The 21,923-nt window shown below is 36.5% G+C and overlaps 1 protein-coding gene across 4 annotated transcripts in view; it reads left to right on the top strand.

Annotated features, from left to right (window-relative positions):
- Positions 1–21,923, top strand: part of SRBD1 (S1 RNA binding domain 1) — a 125,417-nt gene that overhangs the window by 86,168 nt on the left and 17,326 nt on the right. For all 4 annotated transcript variants that reach the window (XM_033056719.1, XM_033056720.1, XM_033056718.1 and 1 more), the window contains exon 19: positions 20,809–20,915. In XM_033056719.1, the coding sequence (XP_032912610.1) occupies positions 20,809–20,915 (107 nt within the window). The remainder of the gene's footprint in view (positions 1–20,808; positions 20,916–21,923) is intronic.

The raw sequence follows: 21,923 nt of genomic DNA, 5'->3' as shown, positions 1-21,923 counted from the left end.
ATAGTGCCTAAAGGTAAATTTCTCTGTATGTAGTAAAGTTGTGCATAGATCAATTTTTTCACACATCTCTTTTACGTATATATGTGTATATGCAACATTGATGAGTGTGTTAACAGGGATCTCTATTAAATTCTCTATCTTGCTTTCAAATTCAATTATCTTTAGCTTCCCTAGCCTATATAAGGTTTTTAATGCTGCTTTGTGTATCTATTAATGTAACACATCTCAGTAACTCCTGCTGGCTGTTTCATTATTACAGCTAAACTACTTGAAAAAGACTCTACTATGACGCTTAAAAATAGAAAGTGTCCTGCAAAACAACAAAAAAAAATCTGGTGAATTGAGTTTAGCCACATAATTCTTTACAGTCATGGCTGTAAGTGAAGCTGTGTCCTACCCACCGCACCAAGCTGTTCTTGTGCTCCTTACCCACACTGCCAGCTTGAACAGAGTGCAACTCTTGCCGAGCCTGCAATTGCTGTGCATTTCTTCATTTTCACCTACCCTGTGATAGGGTATACTTCCCATCTCAGCAAAGTGAGAAGCAAGAGCCAACTCTACCCTTTTCTTGTCCTTCTTGCTGGAGCTTTTGCTGATTACAGGTCTGAGAGCCGGAGGCTCAGGGCACCCGCTCCACTGTATCAGCATTCTCTTTAGTTACCCTTCTGTCCTGCTCTTATCTTTAGGTACTGCATGTGTTGCCTAAGAAAAATCTTGGGAGCCAACCAAAAACTGTTGCTGTTCTTACAAATTTCTTGGCAGTGAGAATTTGTGTTTTTGTTGGGAATATCCTCATTCATTTTATGATGACAGTGATTGTCTAAATTTGTAGGAAAAATGATGATGAAACATTTATTGTTGAAAAAGAATCTGCAAAAACTATTTCTTCGCGCAAAATTTATATTTTGAACTTGACTGTAGTTTTGGATTAGATAATTCAGAGTTGGCACTAATTCTGAAAAAAAAAATGAGCTATGGAGTACAATAGCAAAAATCCCAAGAAGTTTGAACAAACGTGTACAGTGTCTCCTAGTGTAAGTGCCTGGCTCTTCAGAGGCCACCAAGAAGTCTACAGTGATTGACATTCATTCTGGCAAAGCATTTTTTTCTCTTCCTCACAACCCGCCCTCCCCCCCCCCACAGCAGTGTTGCAGTCAGTCAAAGTGTATAGACAAAGCTGAGTGAATACCAGTTTCCCCAGTACAGGGGCTATTTTTTCAGGGAGTCTAACTCAAACCAGATGTTTTGCTTAGACCTAGAGTTTGTTGCTGCCAAGCATCTCATCAGAGGTCAGAGTTCTGGGCTCAGGGCCCTGCTAGAATTCTTTCACAAATTGCTATTCGGTGAGGTTTTAATCCTAATGGAAAGAATAATGTGCTTGTAAAATCTGCAGTTATTACAAACACAGTATACATATTGTGGACTTCAAATGACTACATATTTCATTCCCATAAACAGGGAATGCAGATGAATGCAGTGTGTAATAGTTTTAGACATTCAAACTTAAACCAAGTATATAGTTTATACTACTGTTAACCATTTGCATTCTTAACACTCCTGTAAAATGAATAGTAATCTTGACTAACAATTGGCAGCTCGAAGCAAAACAAAATGAAAAACTCTCCAGCGTGTTTTGACTTGTAAGCTGTTTCCTGAAGTAAATAGTAAATGCTTTGAGAATGTTCAAAAACACTCTGCTTGCTAAGGCACTAGGTTTGGCACAGTTTGTTTCTTTCCTTCTTTAATTTTTCTGTCTCAGCTTTTAAATGGCTTGGTAGCAGCATTTTATGATCAAATTAATATTGCCAACCATTTCTTCGTATTGCTAATTATTTACCCCAAAACCTCAGAGTTGAGTGTATATACTCCAGCTTACTTGAAAACAAATGTTGGTGATACAAAGTGATAAGAACAAGATTTAATGATAAGAAATCTTACTGTATTTCTGTTTTCTTGTTGGGAGCAGTATTGATACATTTCCGTTCTGATTCTACCGAAGTGAACTTTGAGTGTAAGGAAAAAATCTAAGGTAACTGGTAGTGAGCTGCAGCCTGCAGCTAGAGAAATGCATATTATAGTGTAATATGTATATATTCACTGTAATGTGAAGATTAAGATTTAGGATATCAGAAATCAATGTATTCTATAGAAAGCAGTACTGTAGTGTGAAATTGGGTGATGTGACTGGTATCTCAGTACAGCGAGATTGTAGTGATAAGTTGTTTCAGTTTGTTGTGAAGCATCTTGTTTTTCAGTGAATGCTGCTGAAGAATTTTATGTTATTTCAAACTCTTAGCATCTTAAGTATGTTCAATTACATTTAATGTAATGGTGCAGTTTCATCACATCCTCATTTGTGATGTTTATGCAACTTGTAAATGTGTTTTCATTTTGGTGGAAAGCATAACTTAAAGTGTCACTCAAGAGCATTTTCTCATTTGTGTGATGATCATACTGATAGTCATGCTGGAAGGAGATAAATATGTATAGGGCACTATGTCTCTGCTAATACTTTTAAGTTCTGAGACATGCTGAGGTGTTCATCTGCTGTGCAATTTATTCTTTTATTACTCGTTTATAATAAGAAAAATGGATAATGATACTACAATGCAGGTGTTACCTTTTGTGGAGGGGAATCTTATATACTAGTTTAACTCTTCACTAAGTCTCCCTGTTGACTAAATTTGTTTGATGATACTGAATGTGGAGATTTGTGAAACAAATCAGTGCTATGTCAGTCTAGTTGTTGAATAAGAAATTGATGAAGCCCATATTGCACAGAAGATTCATTTTCAGATATGGTATATATCTTTCAGGTAGTAAAGACAGTGACTTTGTTTGTGCCATATTCTTTAGAAAGGACAGTGTAGACAAAGTGATTTTGGTAAGCTGCTTTTCCATTATAATGGAACATATGTATAAATAATCTTTTTCCCTTGGTTTATTGAATAACTATGACTTATTTATGTTTGTGTGTCCAGAACTGAATAGGAAAATTTGTGTTCTCTCTGTGGGTAGATTATAAGTTTAAACTTTGCTCTGTTAGAATCTGCATTTTTATTAACTGAAAGTAGTTCAGTTGTTTATTAAACACATGAACCCCAAAAAAGACTTATACTGCAAATCAGATGATCTTAGTGCAAGCTGCTGCCTCAAGGTGAGAAAGCCAATATGAAACATGCAATGAAATTAATACATAACTAATCATTGATACAATGAGAGAAAGTGGAGACAAACTGCAGTTTATAAGAGAAGCTTTTTCATATTAATGAGTTTCCATTTGCCAATAATTCTGTCATTTGTAACTTGAATCATTCATCACCCCTGCAAATGGTTCTTTCAAGACATTATTTGCAATTTTGTCTTGTGTTTTTGTCCTTGATGTTGTGAAAATGACCGTCTACTGTTACAGGAATGAAAAGAGATCTCATTCAAACATCTTTTGTGTTTCCACTTTCAGTGAAAAATGTTTTTCAAACCTGCAGCTGGTTATTTCTGCAGGAGTTCCCACTTATATTCAGGTTTGATTGACATTTTGAAATGGCAGCTTTTCATGAAAAGCTGTTAACTTGTAGAATTTGGTTATGGTACTAAGACAGACTGACTTTGTTCTACTGTTGGGGCCTGTCCAACCTAAACACAACCCTGCATCTGAATTTAATAGTGCTACTCAGCACAGGGAGTGCGAGCTTTTTTCTTTTTTCATTTTTCTGTTCTGTTTTTTTAACACTGTTGCTTCTGATGTGTTTTTGAACCTGACCTGATAAGTACTCATCCTGATAGCTTCTCTGTTAATAATTGGATTAATTGGCATTCCCCTCTTTCGCTCTCCTGGGCTAGCTAGGAGAAGCTAGGTTGTATTATCATTTCAGTGATGGAATATATTTTCATTTTACATGATGAAAATAAGTGGAAAATATTTTTTAATGACTGTACAAATATTACAGTGTCTGTCTTAAGATAAAAACTACTAACTTCAGCCTTTTTTATTATTATTTTTTATATTTTGGGTATGAGGAAAAGCTTATGGTAGTAACAATTTTTCTGAGCATTGATTACTGATGTAATTTCTAGTCAAAAAACTGAGAGAACAGTGTATAACACAAATATTCTGCTGTCAACTTTACTGAGTTGGTCTTTAGTATGAAACCAGAATGTTGAAAGTAGGAAAGAGAGAGACATTATGCAAAATCAGTTTCACTCTGTGTTTCTTGCCAAGCTTCTAAATAAGGATATGAAGTACCCATATACATTAGCTGAGAAGGACAAGGAGTATTTTTAACTTTGAATGAAATTATTATTTATGTAATGGAATTGAAAAAAGTAGAGATGGAAGCATCCCAGCATCTGTCCCTGGATGGATGGCTCTACTCGAGTGTGAGAAGTAAAACACGGGAAAGTATTTGGGGTTTTCTACAGGTTATCTGTATAGTCCTGCAAGAGCAAATTTGTGTGTATTTGGGAGAATTTAAATCTTATTTTCTAAAGACATGAGTAATACTGCGATTGATTAGAAGTAATTGTAAGTTGTTGAACTGTGCATAGACTAAAAATATATTATTTTCAATATACTCTGGTCACAATTTCTGATCAACTATTCTTTTAACTGCTGAATTGCTTTTATAAAACCTTCCCTATAGATTTGCACTTGCCCATGGTGATGCACAAATTGATATATCATCCAACCCTATGCCACTGTAGTTGGTTTAGTTGCTGAGGTGGTAATATGAAATATGTCCTGCTTATGTCTCCTGGGATATTTGTGATCTGGCACCCGAATAGCCATATTTTAGTTAGTATTAAAAACCATGGGACTTCTTGCAGTGAAATAAAATATGATTTGCTTCATTCTTTTCTTTGAAAGGATCTAGACTAAGTGAAAGTGAATGTTTTCTCACGTACCTGCTTTGTAGTTTCTAAATTTTAAAATGAATTTTTGAACCCCAACCAGAAAATAAACTTTGTTGATGAACCAATGTTAACAGTTCTGTCCTGTAATTTTGTGTGAATGCTTGTGAGCTTCACGTGAACATTCAAAATAAAAGCATTCTAGATGCCACCATCTAGACATTGTTAAGAGCAAATACATGCCACCACTTTTTCCTGCAAGCAGAGGCGGGGTACATGGGTACAAGCTTTTTGGTATACCCTTAAGGTCACTGTGAAATAGTAGACCAATTGAATTAAATGGCGAACTGCCCACTGACTTCAAATGGAGCCAGAATTTTGCCCTTTATCTCTATCAAGCCCTAAGGGCAAGCAGATTTCATTCTTAAACAACCCCGATGTGGCAATGCTTCAAAGGAAAGTTGAGCTGTTGTGAAGTTGGACCCAAACAGTGCAAAATGCAGAGGGAAGTACTGAGACCTTGAACTGCACTTGGAAGTACAGGGGCTACAGGTAAATGATTGCTCTCCCATTGGATGCAGTGGAACATGAGTACCCTTTTGAAATGCTGTCTGCCATGTCATTTGCTATAGAAACACATTCTCCTCATGTGTTACTGACTGCAAATATACATTTTTCATGCAAAAATAATTAGGAGAATACAGAGAACTGGCAAGACTAACCAAGATGCTGTTACTTCACACTCCTCCCATGCGTAGTAACGCAGATTGTTGGCTTTTTCTTATAACTCCTCAGCAATACAACTTAACATTTAAAATAGGCTGTTTTTTAATTTAATTACCTATTTAATGGTAACTTTTTCTGGTATTCCTTCTTTAGCAATCTGTGGTAAATTTCAGTAATGTGTATGGTCATTTCATGTGATATCTGTTTTTTTAAAGAAGGATGTGTTAAGACAACGTTTTTCAAATTAAGGGCTGAGAAACTAGTGATTTGCAATCACAGATATCTTGGCTTGCATTTAAAATTTTAATAGAATACACTTTCAGCCAGGTAAGCCTACCTGGCTTCAGGGTATTCAAACTCATTTGCTTTATAAGAACAAGTGTTGTTGTTATTTATAGTAGTTTGAGCACTGTGTGTTATTATTACAGAGCAAAATAAAAATTCTTTGGTGAACCTGGACTTTTTTCGGGCTTGATGCGTTTGTCTGGCAGAGGAATTAAGTTGCCTCGAGACACCTTTTTTGTTTGTTTTTCCTGTAATTAATTGTTTTAAGTGATGATACTTTATTTCAATTTTACTACCTCAACTTGTATAGAAGTATGCTGTGAATGAAAATTCTCATACCTGTTTGCTCCCTTAAGATTAGCATAAATTTAGACATCACAAAACCTCGGAGTAGGTGGGTTGATAATCTTGACAATCTTTGTAAATATTAAACCCCTCCCCATCTGTTTGAGTATTTTTCTCCAGCCTTTATTCCTGCTGTATAGTTGTGCTTCATTTTATTTTAATTTGTCTGATGGATGTAATAAACTAGAGGGGGGAAGTAAAGGAAATGTTGTTTTTGTTAGATGCTCTTAAATTTATGTCTCTGTGGTGAAAGAAGTGAAAGAAGTCAGTGTTAATCCATTTATTCCTAAATTATAGATAAAGGCTTCTTTTAATTCTAATTAAGGCTGTTCTGAAGCAGTGTTCCTGATGATGCTGTCACTCTTGTCTTAGAAAGTGTAAGTTGTCAGGGACCTCTTCCTCTGCAACTGCTTCTCTCTACAGTACTGTATTAAAGCTGTGTTGATGGATGTTACGTATATATGTTGTGATGAATGAAAATGTGAGTGGTATCTCAGGAAAATCTGGTACTGCCATAGCTTTTCCTTGCTTACTCAAGGACCATTGTTAGAAGTACTTTATTCTGAGTAGCGCTGTTACAGAACCCAGGCATTTTGCTGGAAGATCTTACAAGTGTGGATAAGAAGGATCATGGTGCAGTTATTGGCTTGAATTGTGTGCAAAATAGTATGTCCATGCTCTTTATTTTCATAGCATTCCTTCCCTCTGTGTGCATGTCATTAGAGTATCTTTCTCTTTTATCACATCCTGTGATCTGATCCAGCATTGCTATTAGTAGGTACCATATAATTTCCCAACTCTATTTAAGAACGCATTATGCTTCTTCCACAATCTTTTCAGAAAAGCTAGTGTCCCAAGTCAATGGCATATCTTAATGTGTTGTTGGGATTAGTTTTTCAGGGCTTTGGAAAGTAGTTTAAGACTTCTGTCTCTTGAAGTGTATGCATCCTGAGTGAGATAGCTTTCAGAATGTGGGGTTTTTTCCATGAGTGTGGCTTTTGTCTGTTTTTTTTGTCCCGTAACTAGGAAAAATAGAAAATAGATTAATATATAAACTCTTTGAAGATATGAATGCTTTCTGAAACCTTTGAACCAGTTGAAAATAAGAGTAAATTCTAGGCAAATGCAATAGTCTTCTGAAAATGGCAGTATGGACATCTGGTATCAGAAGAAACAGTAGGCTGGAACTGTGGTATTACAACACTCCTATGTGTGACAAAGGAATTTTGTTGCTGAAATTTCAGACTGCTGTGTAGTAAGTTTTGCAAAGCAAACTTTTTTGTGCTTGTTTTGTGTTAGGACCTATTAATAATGTTCCAAAGCTGCAGCTCTCCAAGAGAACTCTTTCACTTACTGTGACTTAAAGACAGAATTTCAGATGAAGAAAATTCATGGTTTTAGCACAATGAGGTGCAGCGTGTGCAGGTGGAAAAAGGAAGAAATTAAACTTTCTTGAAAAACCTGAGGAGGTATCCATTTCTTTTCTGAACCTTTAGAATTGGATGATGGAGAAGACTGAGAGTACTTGAGGACCATATCTGTGCGCAAGGCATTATAAAGAATATCCGTTGCATGTTCCAAGCAGAAATTTCGAAATGATTGCTGCGGCTAGAAGCGTTTTGTGTTCTGTTGAGAAGTGCAGTAATTTCACGATTATAAGCCGCACCATTTTGACTAAAATTTTGGTCCGAACCCAAAGTGCGGCTTATAATCGGGTGCGGCTTATATATGGACAAAGAACAAAAAGTTGCTGTTTTAGTTTGGAGGACAGGTGTCTGCTGAGAAAGGCAGGAGCTTCTCTTTGAAATGGAGAATGTAAACCCCCTCCCTCCAAATTATTATAATTTTGAAATCAAGGGGCTTTCAGGCAAAAACATGGGAATTAGGAATAACAGTTCTTTTCTAGGGAAATTAAAATAGAAATACAGTACGACAAAGAAACAAACTCCAAACCCTGACAAAGTCAGAGTACAACCTGACACCCTGTCAGGCAGGGTGTTGGTAGCAGTCCCATTAAATGGTGGTTGCATCCTCCTGCAGTGACAGATGTGATTCAGTTGGAGCAGTGCTCCTGTAGAAGGTGCGGTTTCCTCCGGAGGTCCAGTGGTGATGTGGAGAAATCCGGTTTTCCTCTGGAGTTCAGTGGAGAAAGGGACTCCCTTAGTGTCCCAAAATCTTTGTTTTTGTTTTGGTAAGAAATGTTGGGCTGTTCCCCCTGGCTGGAGCAACTTCCAATGGGATGCAGTAATTTTATCAGTCACACAGTGGGACTCAATGGGCCATTAGCAGAAAATGACTCACTGGAGGAAGGATGGGTTGTGAAAAGATAAAGAACAATGCCCTGCCTGGTTTCAGTGGATGGCCCATTAGCAGAGTATCTGCCATTGAGATAAGGATCACTGCCCCCACCCTGAACAGATGGTGATAGAACAGATACCTTTTATCACACTCTGTATTGTAACGTGCGGCTTATTATCAGGTGCGGCTTATATATGGACAAAGAACAAAAAGTTGCTGGCACCCGGAGATGCGGCTTATAGCCAGTGCGGTTTATAATTGTGAAATTACTGTAATTATTTCTTGCATTTGATGTGGCATCATCTGTATGCATGTACGTACAATTTTTTCTTTAATTTTCCTAACTTACCCATTTTTCAATATACTTTGGACCAGTTTTCCATGCCTCATATTTAGAGGTCTTTGCTATGCATTGAACTTGAACTATGTAGATGTTTGTTTCCTTTTTTCCTCTTTTAGACATATATGAAATAATGAAAATGTACTACTCATAAATCCTACCTAACTTGAAAGAAAAAAACCAAAACAAAACAGCAGAAACAAAGCAAAATCCCCACCAACCTCAAAATCAAAGTACAAGTAATTTTAATTTTTTTTACGTACTTTGTTTTACGAAGACAATATCTTAGGAGTGTACTTCACTGAAACAGTGTTGCAGGCATTTGTCCTGTTTGGTTGTACATGTGAGGTGGTCTAGTTGATGTTGCTAGAAGATAAGAGCAACAGAAGAACTTGGGAATCAGTTTTTGAAGACACTTTTCCCACTGCTAGGATTTGACTGAGTATTAAATAGTTTTGTTTTCTAGCTTCTTGTCCAGACTTAAACTGAGGGAACAGATCTGTTAGTCTGAGGGGACAGCACAATTGCATCCAAAGCTTGATTCCTACCCGAAAAAAACTTCTGAAAAAGGGCAGACTAATTTTTATCCATGAAATGATGTCATCTTTTCCTCTGGAAGAGGATATAATGGGTTTGGTTACAGTCCTTTTTTTACTCCTATTGTAATAAATAAGACATTGGTTTGATGAGAAATGCTTATTAGCTCTAAATATCCTTTACTTTAGAAGCTGTATTTTAATTGTTTTGTACTGATACATGGACAGCTGAAAACAAAGATAAAAAAACCACTTGTAAGCTGTCCCTGGTCTAAGCAATCAGCAAACACAACAATCAATACATGAAAATCATAAAGTAATGGAGAAGCGAAATGTGTGCTATTTGCTTCTGGATAATGATGCTTGGGTTGTAGGCAGGAAATGAAGAATTGTGATACTTTCTGGTTCATTTACTTCTTTTTTAGTTTAAGAGAAATCACTAAGTTCTTGTGGGTTTGATTTGTCATCTGTGAGACTGGGACTGTTTTCAGATACCTATATCAAAGTAGTGTGAAGTTTAAAGGTTCTGCAATATGTGTATGACTGTGGCAGGGGAGGTTATTACTATTCTAATTTTAGGATAGCCTAGCAAAACCAGAACTGTTTCTGTAAGCAAATATCTCCCAGAAGTTCCGTCACCTACAGGTCAAAGTACTCTGAGTAAAGTACACCAAACCCAAAAGTCATCACTTAGTATCTCTGCAGTACCAGCTATGCATGTTCTGCCACTGAAAGTTTGGAAGAAGTTGAGTATTCTGATGTTTTATGAAGTGACTTCAGAGTTTTTGAGAATGCACTACTTTAACATGCAGATTTTCTAGACTCTTAGGAGCTACATTTTCCTCTTCACATTCTTGACTGCCTGTGTTTTTAAAGAGTAAAAAATTGAGTGGTCGTCTTCAACTTTTCTTCTAATGTACCTTCATGTTTTTGTCTTCCTCAAACTTTTCTTTGTTTTTGCAAGCATATGGAAAGCTCATTGTTATTCTAAGTCTACTGGTCTGTCTACCATAGAAGTGTGTATTTGTGGGATTGCCTTTGGGTGCAAGAATTGTCTTTGAACCTTGGGTGGTACACACCAAATCTTTGTGTGGCCAAGAGTCTCATCCTCTCATATACCTCAGTCTGAAATAAGTTTGCAGTTTGGGAATGGCATTAGCTGTCCATGTAACCACTAATAACAACTTATTTTTTCATATTTAAAAATTCTGGATTATTTTAATGTAACTAATAATTTGCTCAAGTGGACACACATTGAACAATCCTCTCTAATATTTGATTGATCCATCTGTGACCTCATCTCTTAACTCCCAGTGCTGCATGGCACAGATAAAACGGCTACTGAACCTCTGTCCTTAATTAATGTAAAGGGATATCAGTCAGTGATTTCAATGGAGACTTGATTCTGGAAGTCATAAGTAATCTGCAGATGGTGAGAGGCAAATATTAGTGCTGCAAAATCAGAGGTGATTTTAGTTCTCCTCTTGCTGAGTTATATACCAGCTTGGAGTTGTAAATGTTTGTACAAATAGAGAACTCTATTCCCTCTACTTACAATTGTTATTAAAACTGAGCCACTAGTTGCTTTTTGGACAAAAAGTTTTTATAACCAGAATTCATAATGATATTGGATTTTAAAATTATGTTTTTTGGAGTTTCTAAAGTATTAGGTCTTAATTTTTTAAGTACTTCATTTCTAACTTTATTTTTGTGTTTTCCCAAGGTTGCCTAAAACTTTCTTTAGGTTTTAGATCAATTGTGAAATAAAAGATTTTTCAAGGGAAATAGAGCTTAGTTTTTTTAATGAATGATTCTGTGATCAGATTACAGATTTACAATGAATATGTTCATATATGCAATAATTAAAAGCTCTGGCTTGGTAAGTATCTTGTAAACTTTATAAGTTTGTAATAGTAGTGCAGTTATTATTTATAAAATTTACATTAGAGTATACCTAAGAAAAATTTGTTCTAAACATTTTTTCTAAATTTGTTGCACTAGAAAACTATGCATTATTTTACTCATTTGCAAATACTGTATTTTTTTAATGTTTTAAAGAAGTCTGCTAAAAGAATTTCCTGATCTTGATTATAAGTAAGGAATATATTATAAGGGCACAAATCACAGTTTTAGTCAGGAATACTGCTAAAATAAGTACAGTAATTTCACGACCATAAGGCGCACCGGACTATAAGGTACACCCCCCCGGAGTCGGCAAAATTCGCAACTTTGTAGATCAGATAAGGCACACCGGACTATAAGGCGCACTTTTTTTTGCAGCGAGGCTCCACCCCCAGCTCCCCCTGTGCGGTTGCTGGCCGAGGCCCCGCCCCAACCCGGCAGCCATTGGCCCCTGAGCCCGCCTATACCTGGCTCCCCCCACAGCTCACAACTCGCACTTCTGGGGTGGCAAATGTTGCAACTTTGTACATCAGACAAGGCGCACTGGATTATAAGGCGCACTTCCGGGTTCGGGGGAAAATTTTAGTCAAAAGGGTGCACCTTATAGTCGTGAAATTGCTGTATTCTTTGATTTTGCTTTTTTCCTTCTGCCTGCTGAGGTCTTATTTATTTGGATAAAAACATGTCTATTGCAAGAGTACTCAATTGCTCTGTTTATATCTGGGGTAGTACATGTAGTGTTCTAGTTTATGCCGTTCTACTGTCTCATTTTCATTTCTCCCTTTTTGTATTATGCTAATGCCATTAGCAGTAACAATCATATACTGTCAATGGTAATGGTGGTTCTGAAATGTTGCCTGGTTTTGAGAATGACAGATATGTTTGTGTTCTTGTTCCCTTGTTAAAATTGTCATTGAGAGCATTTTAGTGCAATGTTAGCTAACATGTTAGTGTAGCTAGTTTGTTATTGAGACCTGTCAACTTTTCAACCTCCTATGTGCAAGCACTTTGTTAGTGCTATATATGTAATAGGAAAAGTGCTAAATACATTTTTAATACAAATTTTGCTAAGCTTAGGGCAGAACGAATTTCTGAAAAGTCCTAAGCTTACTGTATCATAGTGATTTTTTTGCCAGTTGCTTACTTATTTGTTTTCTTTAAATATACCTTGCTGTTATATGTGAGTGGTGCTGAAATTGCTTTCATTTATCAAAGATGTGAATGACACAATGGATTCTTATGTACTCTGCCTGTCAAATCCATAACTACTGCTAACTGAGCTAACTTCTGTTTTTCCACATGTTTCCTGGTTTTCTGTCAGCTTTCAGTCTTCCACGGGTCATTCAGTAAACACTACTCTGAGTGACTTTTTTGAGTTGCCATATGTCAATCACACTTATTTTCTCTGCTTTTTAGTAAGCAGAAAAAATAAGCTTGCTTTATTTGGGTTTGGCTGTCTTCTGCAGGGCAGTGTCTTGCATTTTGTTTCATTCCTAACTCATTTTTGCTTTTAGCTAGGCTATGGAAGAGCTAAGGAATCAAGGGGAAAGGAGCCAAATAGAAGAGAGGGAGATAGCAGTAGGAGTTGCAAGAGTTCTTTAAGTATATTCAGTTGAGCTGATCTACTTAAAAAAAGGTGGGGACCAGAGTAGGGGGGTTGAGCGAAGTGGAGTTATCTTAAAGCTTTTTTCAGCAAACATTTTCAAGAGATGGTGTCTCCTTAAATAAAAGCTTTTTTTTCTTCTTAGTTATATCTTGACTGTTTCTATATAATTATTAATTCTGTGGGGTGTGGGACTAAAAAAACGACTAAACATCATTTTTGGGCATCTACATTTTTGCCTGATGAGGGAGTGGATGTGTCATTGTGTTAAACATATTCTCAGTGCATTGCTGATATGAGTAATGTGGTGTAGCAGTTGCTAAGTGTGTGTACTAAATTTGAGAAAGCCAGTGAGAACAAGAAATTTCTTGTATGAGACATGTAAGGTACAATAAAATATGCATCAGCTATACTAATCTTCCCTTTCTAGAGAATATCCTGAAATGAATTTGGTTTTTGTTGTTGTTTTTAATAATATTTCAACTACCACATTCTTCATTAGAGATGGAGGAGAGGAACCCCTACATGTCTTGAGTAGAGCTGAAAGAAGCATGTGTATTTATGTAGCCTCTTGCCAAGCTTCTCACATCTTCTGGGGACTCCCTTTGCTCTGAGTAAGGCTGGTGGGAATGCTCTACCCAGGAGCTGCTGTTCCTCACCCTTCTGCTGCAGGGTGATGCATGGTCTGATGACTTCAGACTAAACAAAACCCCCACAGATGACCACACTCACCTGGGCTTTGTAACTTCTATCTTCTCCCTCTGTTAGTTCAATCTCTTTCTGTTTTTCCTTCCCTTATCCTTCAGCAGTCTTCAGGAAAATCTTCAACTGAATATGTTGCCTTTCAACCATGTGATCTATGAAGTTCCACTCCTGATGGTCCTTGCTTTATCTTTCTGCAGTGCTGCAGGATATCCCCTGTATCTGTAGAGCGTTAAGAGCCCCAAAATACATGTTTGGATTGAGAATGAAATGCAAGCCTTTCCACCTATAGTAATTTGGATTTTTACCTTTGTTATTTATTGGCAAAAATGTCTCTCTGAATTCTCCAGGAATTATGTAGTTGATTATAATTGAAATTTGTATTACTGCTCCTTAGTCACATAACAATATGCATTGGAGAAAACTTGTACCTACTCTGGAAAGAGGAAGATGGTTTTGGGTATGCATAATTTTCTACTAACTTGCTCATGTCACAGAAGAAGCTAACTTAAGAAATAAGACACGTCAGCGATGGGACCGAATTTGTGTAACAGGCTTGCCAGTATTATTGCTTCTCTTGGGACGCATGTACAAGTAAATATAAGATGAATTCCAGCAATTTGCAGTTGACTCAAAGCATTTACATGATAAACTGATGGATTTTTGTTTTTTTACTTTTTTTAAATGTTAGAGCTTAAAGACTTTGGTTTTGTGTTTATCATTTTCTTTGAAAATCTAAATCCATTTCTTTCTCCTGGGATATTTCAGTAATAGTAATACACTGTTAAAATAAACAGAATTTGTAGTTTTGAAACAAGAAATAAATCAGAGTTAAGTACATAGGATAACATATATCCTATAACAATATAACATTTGGAGAAACCACAAATAATCTTCAAAAGAAATTCAAAAGAAGTTAGATCCTTTTATCAAACATCAGAGGGTAAGCTTGATTTCTTAGACTCTAACTGGAAGGGATTTTCCAGAGGATGTTAGGGATGAAAACCCCAATCCTGAACTTTCCAACTTTTCCACCTGACATGTAAGGTGTATTTTTAAATTTTTTTGTAATTCAGGACGTGAAAACGTGCTTCTCCTTAGACTATTTCTGTTACTTTAGTCCTGCTGTATTTAAGGGTTTGTTATGAAAGCATTTTACTTTTGTGGTTTCACAAGAATTTGAAATGAAGCTGATTGTATGTAGGTTACAGCACTAGTAGTGTTTTTCCATTTCTTAAATTTTGAAACACACTGCCATGTATTCAATCTCTGTAAAATAATATAGTTTTGAACTTTGCTTAGGATATGTTGTCCCACCTAATTTCTCTTTCAGCAAAAGTCACTGAGTTTGCACTCTGAGAGTTATGAGAGCTACGCCACTCTTTAAAGAAAAAAATAGTATTTTCAAGAGGCATGTTGTCTCATTGCACATGCCAATATTAAAATTCATGGATACAGAAGTTAGTAGTAGGTACCAACAAAATAATGTTTTATGAAGTGTTAGAAGTCTTTCAGGACTCAATCGGACAGAAAAAAAGGTTAAATTGCATTTGCTTCATTGAAGGCTGACTTTTGGATTCGAAGGACAAGTGAGGTATGACTTGATCAAAACCCAAAATAGATTGCCTGGCACACAACTCAGTCTTATTTAGAATGAATATTGATCTTGTTATAGTCCTGTGATGCTGAGTCTGGGTCAAGAACCTGCAAGTTACTGCCCAGACCTGAGAACTCATCCCCTCCCCACTGCTTTCTAACCAGCATTATTAGGTCATGTCTACACCACATTTGTAGGCTCTGCAGGGTACAAATAATTCCTGCTTGACTGTGTTGGAAGGTACCTTGCTTGGCTCTTGGGCATTTTAAATTAATAATGACGCACAGGCTGATTGTGTTGAGGTCTATAATGTTTGCAAATGGAAAATAATTATTTCAGAATTGCTGTGTGTTGCAGTAGAATTTTAAGCTGTTTGAATTTGTCTTTCAGATGCATATGCAATCATACCATCCTTTGTGAAATTACTTTTTTATAGAGAACCAGGAAAACATTACCAAATGCATTTTAATTATGTGTAGTGTTGTATGGAGGTTTAGTGTTGTGGGGTTTTTTTGGAGTTGCCAAAGGTAAAGAGCTTGGAGTTGTAATTTATTTGTATGTAGAAGCTGCCCATTCTAGTCTAACACTGGTAATCTGGTGTTCAGGCAAAGTTAGTGTGCTGATCCACCATTCATGGACATTAGCACACTGGCTAAGTACAACTTCCAGGTTTCGTGTGAGCAGTGGCTCTTTGACTTGATAGATTTGCCACGCTGATGACAGATGTATTTTTACAGTGTCTGTACTGGTGCACTGCTAGAAATAACTGAGCTGAGAAGCTACTTAAAATACTGCTTTCTTTTTGTGTACATCAACAGGTTTTTGAAGCTGTAAAAGGGATTTCAGTTACAGTTGAGGGAACACTATCTCAAGGAACAGATAGGTTTTTATTAATGTTAATTGTTTCCAGTGAGTGTTTGTAACTCTTGAAACTGAGTGAAACAACAATCCTTTTTCTCTGCTACATACCATATGGCAAGAAAAGGTAGCTGAAGTATTGGGACATAATGGCAGAACAGAGCCAATCATGTGCCTAGTAGACAGGTGTTTTTAAACACTGTTCTTCAGGGGTAAACATTTTGTGCTGTGATTGATGAAATTATGTGAAATGAAGTTATATTGATTGTTAGGTTTTTTTAGTGTGAATTTGCAGAATAGATGTTTTAAAATGTGTGATTTTTTTCTGGTAATTTTTAGAAGTTTGCTATGGACTAATCTGAGCAGTAATTGTGACCAGAGATCTAAATATCTGCCCTTGATTTTCTTCCATGTTCATAAATATAAGTTATATTTGGGATACTCTTTATAAAAATATTAGAGAAGTGTAATGTTTGAATTTCATTTCCTGATTGACAATTCTTTACTGTAGCAGTTTCAATTAATCAAGTAATTTTCTGCATCTTGTTCCTTGGTGCACTTGGTAACTTCATAGAAAACAAATACTGAAATGTTAGGTTACCATTCCTTATACTTTTCAGGACAGATTAATTTCTGTAGTCCTCCTCACAAAAATCTCAAACCAAACAAATGTGTAAGTTCTTGCTAATACTATCTGTGAAGCAAGGTGGCTTTGTTTTCTGGAGAGTGATTATAAACAAAAGTTTACAGTTTTGCACTGGACATCCCGAAATTTTGCTGGCTTTAGTTTCCCTAAATTGAGAGTATTGATCCTTTTGGAGATCATCATATAAAATTAAGTCTTCTGCTTCAGATCTACTACTACAGTAAATATTTTAATGACAACCTTTTCTGAGTATCCTTTAAGTAAAATTTTATATTTGGCCAGTAAATTCAAGATGATGTTTGAACGTCACACCAAAGGATGTGCTCCTACTTGTTAGATGTAGCTGTGATGGCACCTTGTGTGCTTGGCTCTGAGCTTAAAGGCTGTGCTGAACAGTTTTATCAGGGACACCTTCATTCATTGGGGTCTATTCAGAGGCAGTGCTATTATGAAAGTGTTTTATTTAGAAGGATTTGCAGGGGATCAGCTGATGCAGTGATCAGTGGTATGTGGAGGGGTTGTCAGAGACTGTGCAACATCAACTTCTGCATAATCTCACTTTGAAAGCACCATGGCATTTTAGACATGGGCTTTACTTGTGCAGGTTTTATTCTGATGCACTTAATGCAACAGCTCATCATTTCTGTCTTTACAAACCTGTTTTAGGGAGTGAGGAGCAGGGTATATGTGTGCTTCTAGTGTCTGACTCATTTGATACCACCCCACTGCATATAAATAGCACACAGAACTATATAGCATCATCTAACCTCTGATATTTGAGAAGATCAGTGAAACTGTTGGAAGAGTGGAAAATGCACTGTACTTTAAACCTTTCTGAAATGTGGCCTTTGGGCAGTAGGAAGTCTTGGCAATGATATTGAGATAATAATGTTTTTAACTACTTTTAGAAACTAAATGTGTAACGCTTCTCTGTGCCTTATTTTAGTGTAAAGAGGGGGTGTAAAAATGTTTTCATTATAGCCAAAGGAAGCTTTGATCAGCAGCTGCATCTTGGGAGGCAGGTTTGCCATCTGGAAGGTTTTCCTGGCTTTTACAACTTAACATCATTCAATGTGGCTTACTTCAGTGAGGTACAGGTAGCTTAGGGATTGTTCTGTGCTTATCCTGTTCTGTCACATCTGCTCGTTCACTTTATCTGTGCCTTCACATACGTGCTGTGATGTCCATTCCAAGTCACATGACTCTTTCGTGTTGGAACAACAAAAAACAACTTGTGCATGTCTTGTTTTGGTTTTTTTTAATGATGACTGTCAAACAGAAATAAAGTTAAGATGCAAATCATCTTTGTGAGACCTGAGAACTTTTTGTCTTCTTGGCAAGAGAAAAAGAGACAGTTAAGTACTACAGTTTTTTCAAAATGTATCTCATGAATTTTACACAAACTATTGGAATCAAAAACTCAGGTCTTTAGATAAATGTTAATGGTGAAAATGAGATTCTGGTGAGCACTGGCTTTTCTTCCCTTAGCAGAAATATTTCAGAATGCTTATCTTTTGATTGTGACTGACCCTTTCCTTGATTTTCGAGGAACATAGTGGACTGAATTACTATCTAGGTGCACTTTCTGCAGGCTGGAAATAAACCTTCTGTTGAATCAAGTCTCTTCCAAAGAACTCCTTAAAAAGGTTAGACCACATTAATGGATTTCCTTCTTTGCTACACGCTATGCTATAAGGCATTGTGGAGAATCATCATCTTCTTAAGGAATGGATCTGAAACTTGGGGAAGCAGCAGTCTACACTTCTCTTTGCCACAGACTCTGTGTTCAGAGCAGTTGTCTAGAGCAAGATATTTTTTAGAGGAGGCCAAGAACAACTATAGTTAATAGAATTTGTTAATCTAACTTGTGAAACTGCATCATAATCAACTTGCAAATACTTTGGAGTCAGCAACCTTCCTAGAAGCAAAAGGAAATTGTCCTCTGCATTTTTTTTCTCCTTATGCCTTCCTTCATCACAATGAACTTTTTTTATAAATTAGAATTTTTATCTTCCAGTGAACCTCAAATAAAATGTTTAATGAAAAACCTAGCCCGGTATTTGGCAGCTGTACCTGGCAAAGAAGAGATGTGGGTGTTGTTTCTGAACATTTTATTTTGATTCTTGTGCTGTTATATAAATGCATCCATGCATGAGTGTATGTGTGAGCTGGAAGCCTCTAGTTCAAGTATATTGTGTGGCTGATGCCAGGAGGAGGAGAGAATATATTCCTTATTAAGAGAAGCTACATCTTCAGTAAGTCAGAAAAATGAAACATAGGAAACATAAAACTTCTTTTAAGGGTATGGTTTTTTTGTTGTGTCTTTATTCAAAAAGAAGCTATTATGTTGCGGTAGTGATGCCTTAAGTTTTTGTTTATTAAAAGGCTTTCAAAGGCTACACCTTGGGCAGTACAAGAGCCATGGCTAGCTACAGCTGAGATAGATGCCAGGTCATGAGTTTCCACACTTTTATAAGGTTTGGTCCCTTTGCATACTGGGGTTAATTGTGCAATTACAGCTTCGGGTTATGAAGTCCCGTCCTCCCAGTTTGCTCTCCTCAATTTGCTGTTGTTTATACTTTTGGAGGCTGAAGCTGCAACAGTGTCCTTGGTTCTCACTGGAAAAGGATTGTTTTTCTAACTGTGAAGAGAACTTGCTAATGCTTTATATGAAGTTTAGAGTTATATGCTAATGCAATACAGAATCTGAAAAATATGAAAGCTAAAACTTAAGGCATCAGTAGCAACATATTAGTAAGTAGAAACTGATGTTTGATCTGCCAAGTGTACAAGCAAGCTTTGTGGTTGTGAGACCAAGGATGTGTGCAAATGCCAGTACTTACGCATCTACATGGTGTTTTGCATGGAAAATTAATACAGGAAGAGTAATACTGGCGAAATGCGAGCTTTGTGTTTCTAAGTAACTTTATTATATAGCACATCATGAAATTGCATCCCATTACCATCACCTGAAATAGGGAGCTATGAAATGCGTTGCCTGAAGTTTTACGACTGCCTCAGTTATTAACCACTGCTTAATGAACTACTAGTGTTAGTAGATTGGGATTGATGCTATTGGCATGTTAAATTTAACCGTGAAATCTATAAAAGATCTGAATGGCTTAGAACAGTAAAACAAAGTAATGGATGAAGTGTTTGGTGCCTTGGCTTGGATCCAGCTTGATGTCCTAAATGAATGCATCATGAAACCACAACAGATCAACCCAGATTTACATGAGTGATGCAGAAGAGCCCTGAAGCTAAGCCAACATAGTGATTGAATTAGCTCCTGCATTTAGAGAGGCTTCTCCCTCCAGGTCAGACTTCTAAGCACTGATGGGCTTGTGTGGGGAACTCGAAGTTACAGACTGAAGTATGCCTACATTTGGGAAGAAAAGAAATCTTAGAGCTTCAGAACTTTTACCTTTGACAAGTGTGACTGATTTTCCTTTTAGGGGGAAAAGGAGGAAACGCTGTGAACATTTCCATTAGTGGTGCTTTGGTCGAGGGCCTGCCAATCTTCCCAGAAATATCTGTTCAAAATTTGAAACATTTTGTTTCAACATGGGGTTGATAAGTACCTTATGTATTGCCCACCTTCATACAGTACATGGCTTTTTCTTTTAGTAAATAATAACTTTATTGTAGTGTGATGTTCATAAATTGGAATATTTTGCAAATATCTGTGTGTACTAGTGCAAAAGTACAGCATTTGTGATCTCTTATCTACTTTATTTTTAATAAATTGATGTTATAGGTAAATAAATGTCTGATTAAAGGCAAGACATGGTGGATGACTAGAAACATTACTCTTTTTGAGTAATCATGTTTTTAATAAAGTTTTGTTTTTACAAGGTGCAGGAAAATAGTTATTAAAAAACAATACTGGGAAATGAAGTGTGTCTTTATTCTAGAGATCTGCATCATGACAAAGATGTTTCAAAGAGATATTTGGGACATTTAAAAAAATATGTTCTACAGTTCATATTTTTAACTGGTACCCTCACATAAGATATTGTTAAGTTCCAGCAGCTATTTTATTGATGTTAGTGCTATATGCAGTTCCTGTTTATGTACACTTCATTACTTCAGTAACCAGATATCTCCATTTTTGTTTCTCAGCATGATGTATCACAGACTTTGCTCAAAGCAACTCTGGACAGCGTGGTTGAAGAGTGTGTCAGCTTTGTAGGAGTTGATATTAACATCTGCTCAGAAATACTATTAAGGTGAGTGAAACATTTTCCTATTCCAGTAATTATATGGCTCTGGATCACAGAGTCTCTGTTTAGTCTGCCATCTGACTCAAGCTCAGCTGGAGCAAATGGTTCTTGTGTAAAACTTCCAATTACATAAAAATGACACAGTAAGACAGTATTTCACCGAATCATTAAGAGTTGGGTTTTAAGGATATGTGTGATTCTCCAGAGTAAAACTATTCTTCAGAGAAAAACAGATATTTAAAAATTTTGAGCCAACACTGCAATTTTAGAAAAATGTGATATAAGTAATATGTATTTTTACATGGAAAAAGGTATTTTCAAATGTACTTTGTCTCTTAGAAGGTATTTTTATTGGTACTTCTAAGTGGAACAGGTTGTAAAACTTGGGTGAGGAAAGAAGAAAGGGAAAGATTTAAGGGGAAACTTGAAAAATTTATCCCCCTTTTTGCCATTTGTTTTCTGTTAAATAGTTATGCCATTTTTACTTGAAGAATGTTCCGGACTTTATTTTTCGTGGTTGGAAACTAAAAGCTCATTCTGTCTTGAGTGTGTAGAATTCAGTATTGTTTAGGTGACAGACTCTCAGAAGAGCAAAAGTGCTGCTGTCCTTTTCCATAGTAGGAGGGGAAGGAAAAGAATATCCATAACGTTCTGTCCATGTTCTTCCATAATATTACTGTCCATAATCAGTAATGAAAATTATATTTGGTATGAAAGTTAGGAAAAATGCATTCTTGCTAGCTCTGTGTTGTAATTTTTTAGCCCCTTAGAATCTTAAAATCATCTTTTCATATTTTGGCAGAGGCTCTCTTTCTATTCTTTTTGGTTTTCCACTTTGATGTTTTTCTCTGCGTATCCAGCCCCTAGTCAGCATCTCATTTCTTCTGTCTGATTTAGATCAGCTTTTAGGAAGAAAGCAAGTAGAAGGCAAGGTACCTAAATGACAAATGACACTTTCATTCATAGAGTCAACAGAATAGAATCGTAGAATAAACTGAGGTGGAAGGAACAGCT

Source organism: Catharus ustulatus, chromosome 3 (assembly GCF_009819885.2).
Source record: "Catharus ustulatus isolate bCatUst1 chromosome 3, bCatUst1.pri.v2, whole genome shotgun sequence".
NCBI lineage: Eukaryota > Metazoa > Chordata > Aves > Passeriformes > Turdidae > Catharus > Catharus ustulatus.
This window is presented reverse-complemented; position numbering and strand designations above follow the sequence as displayed.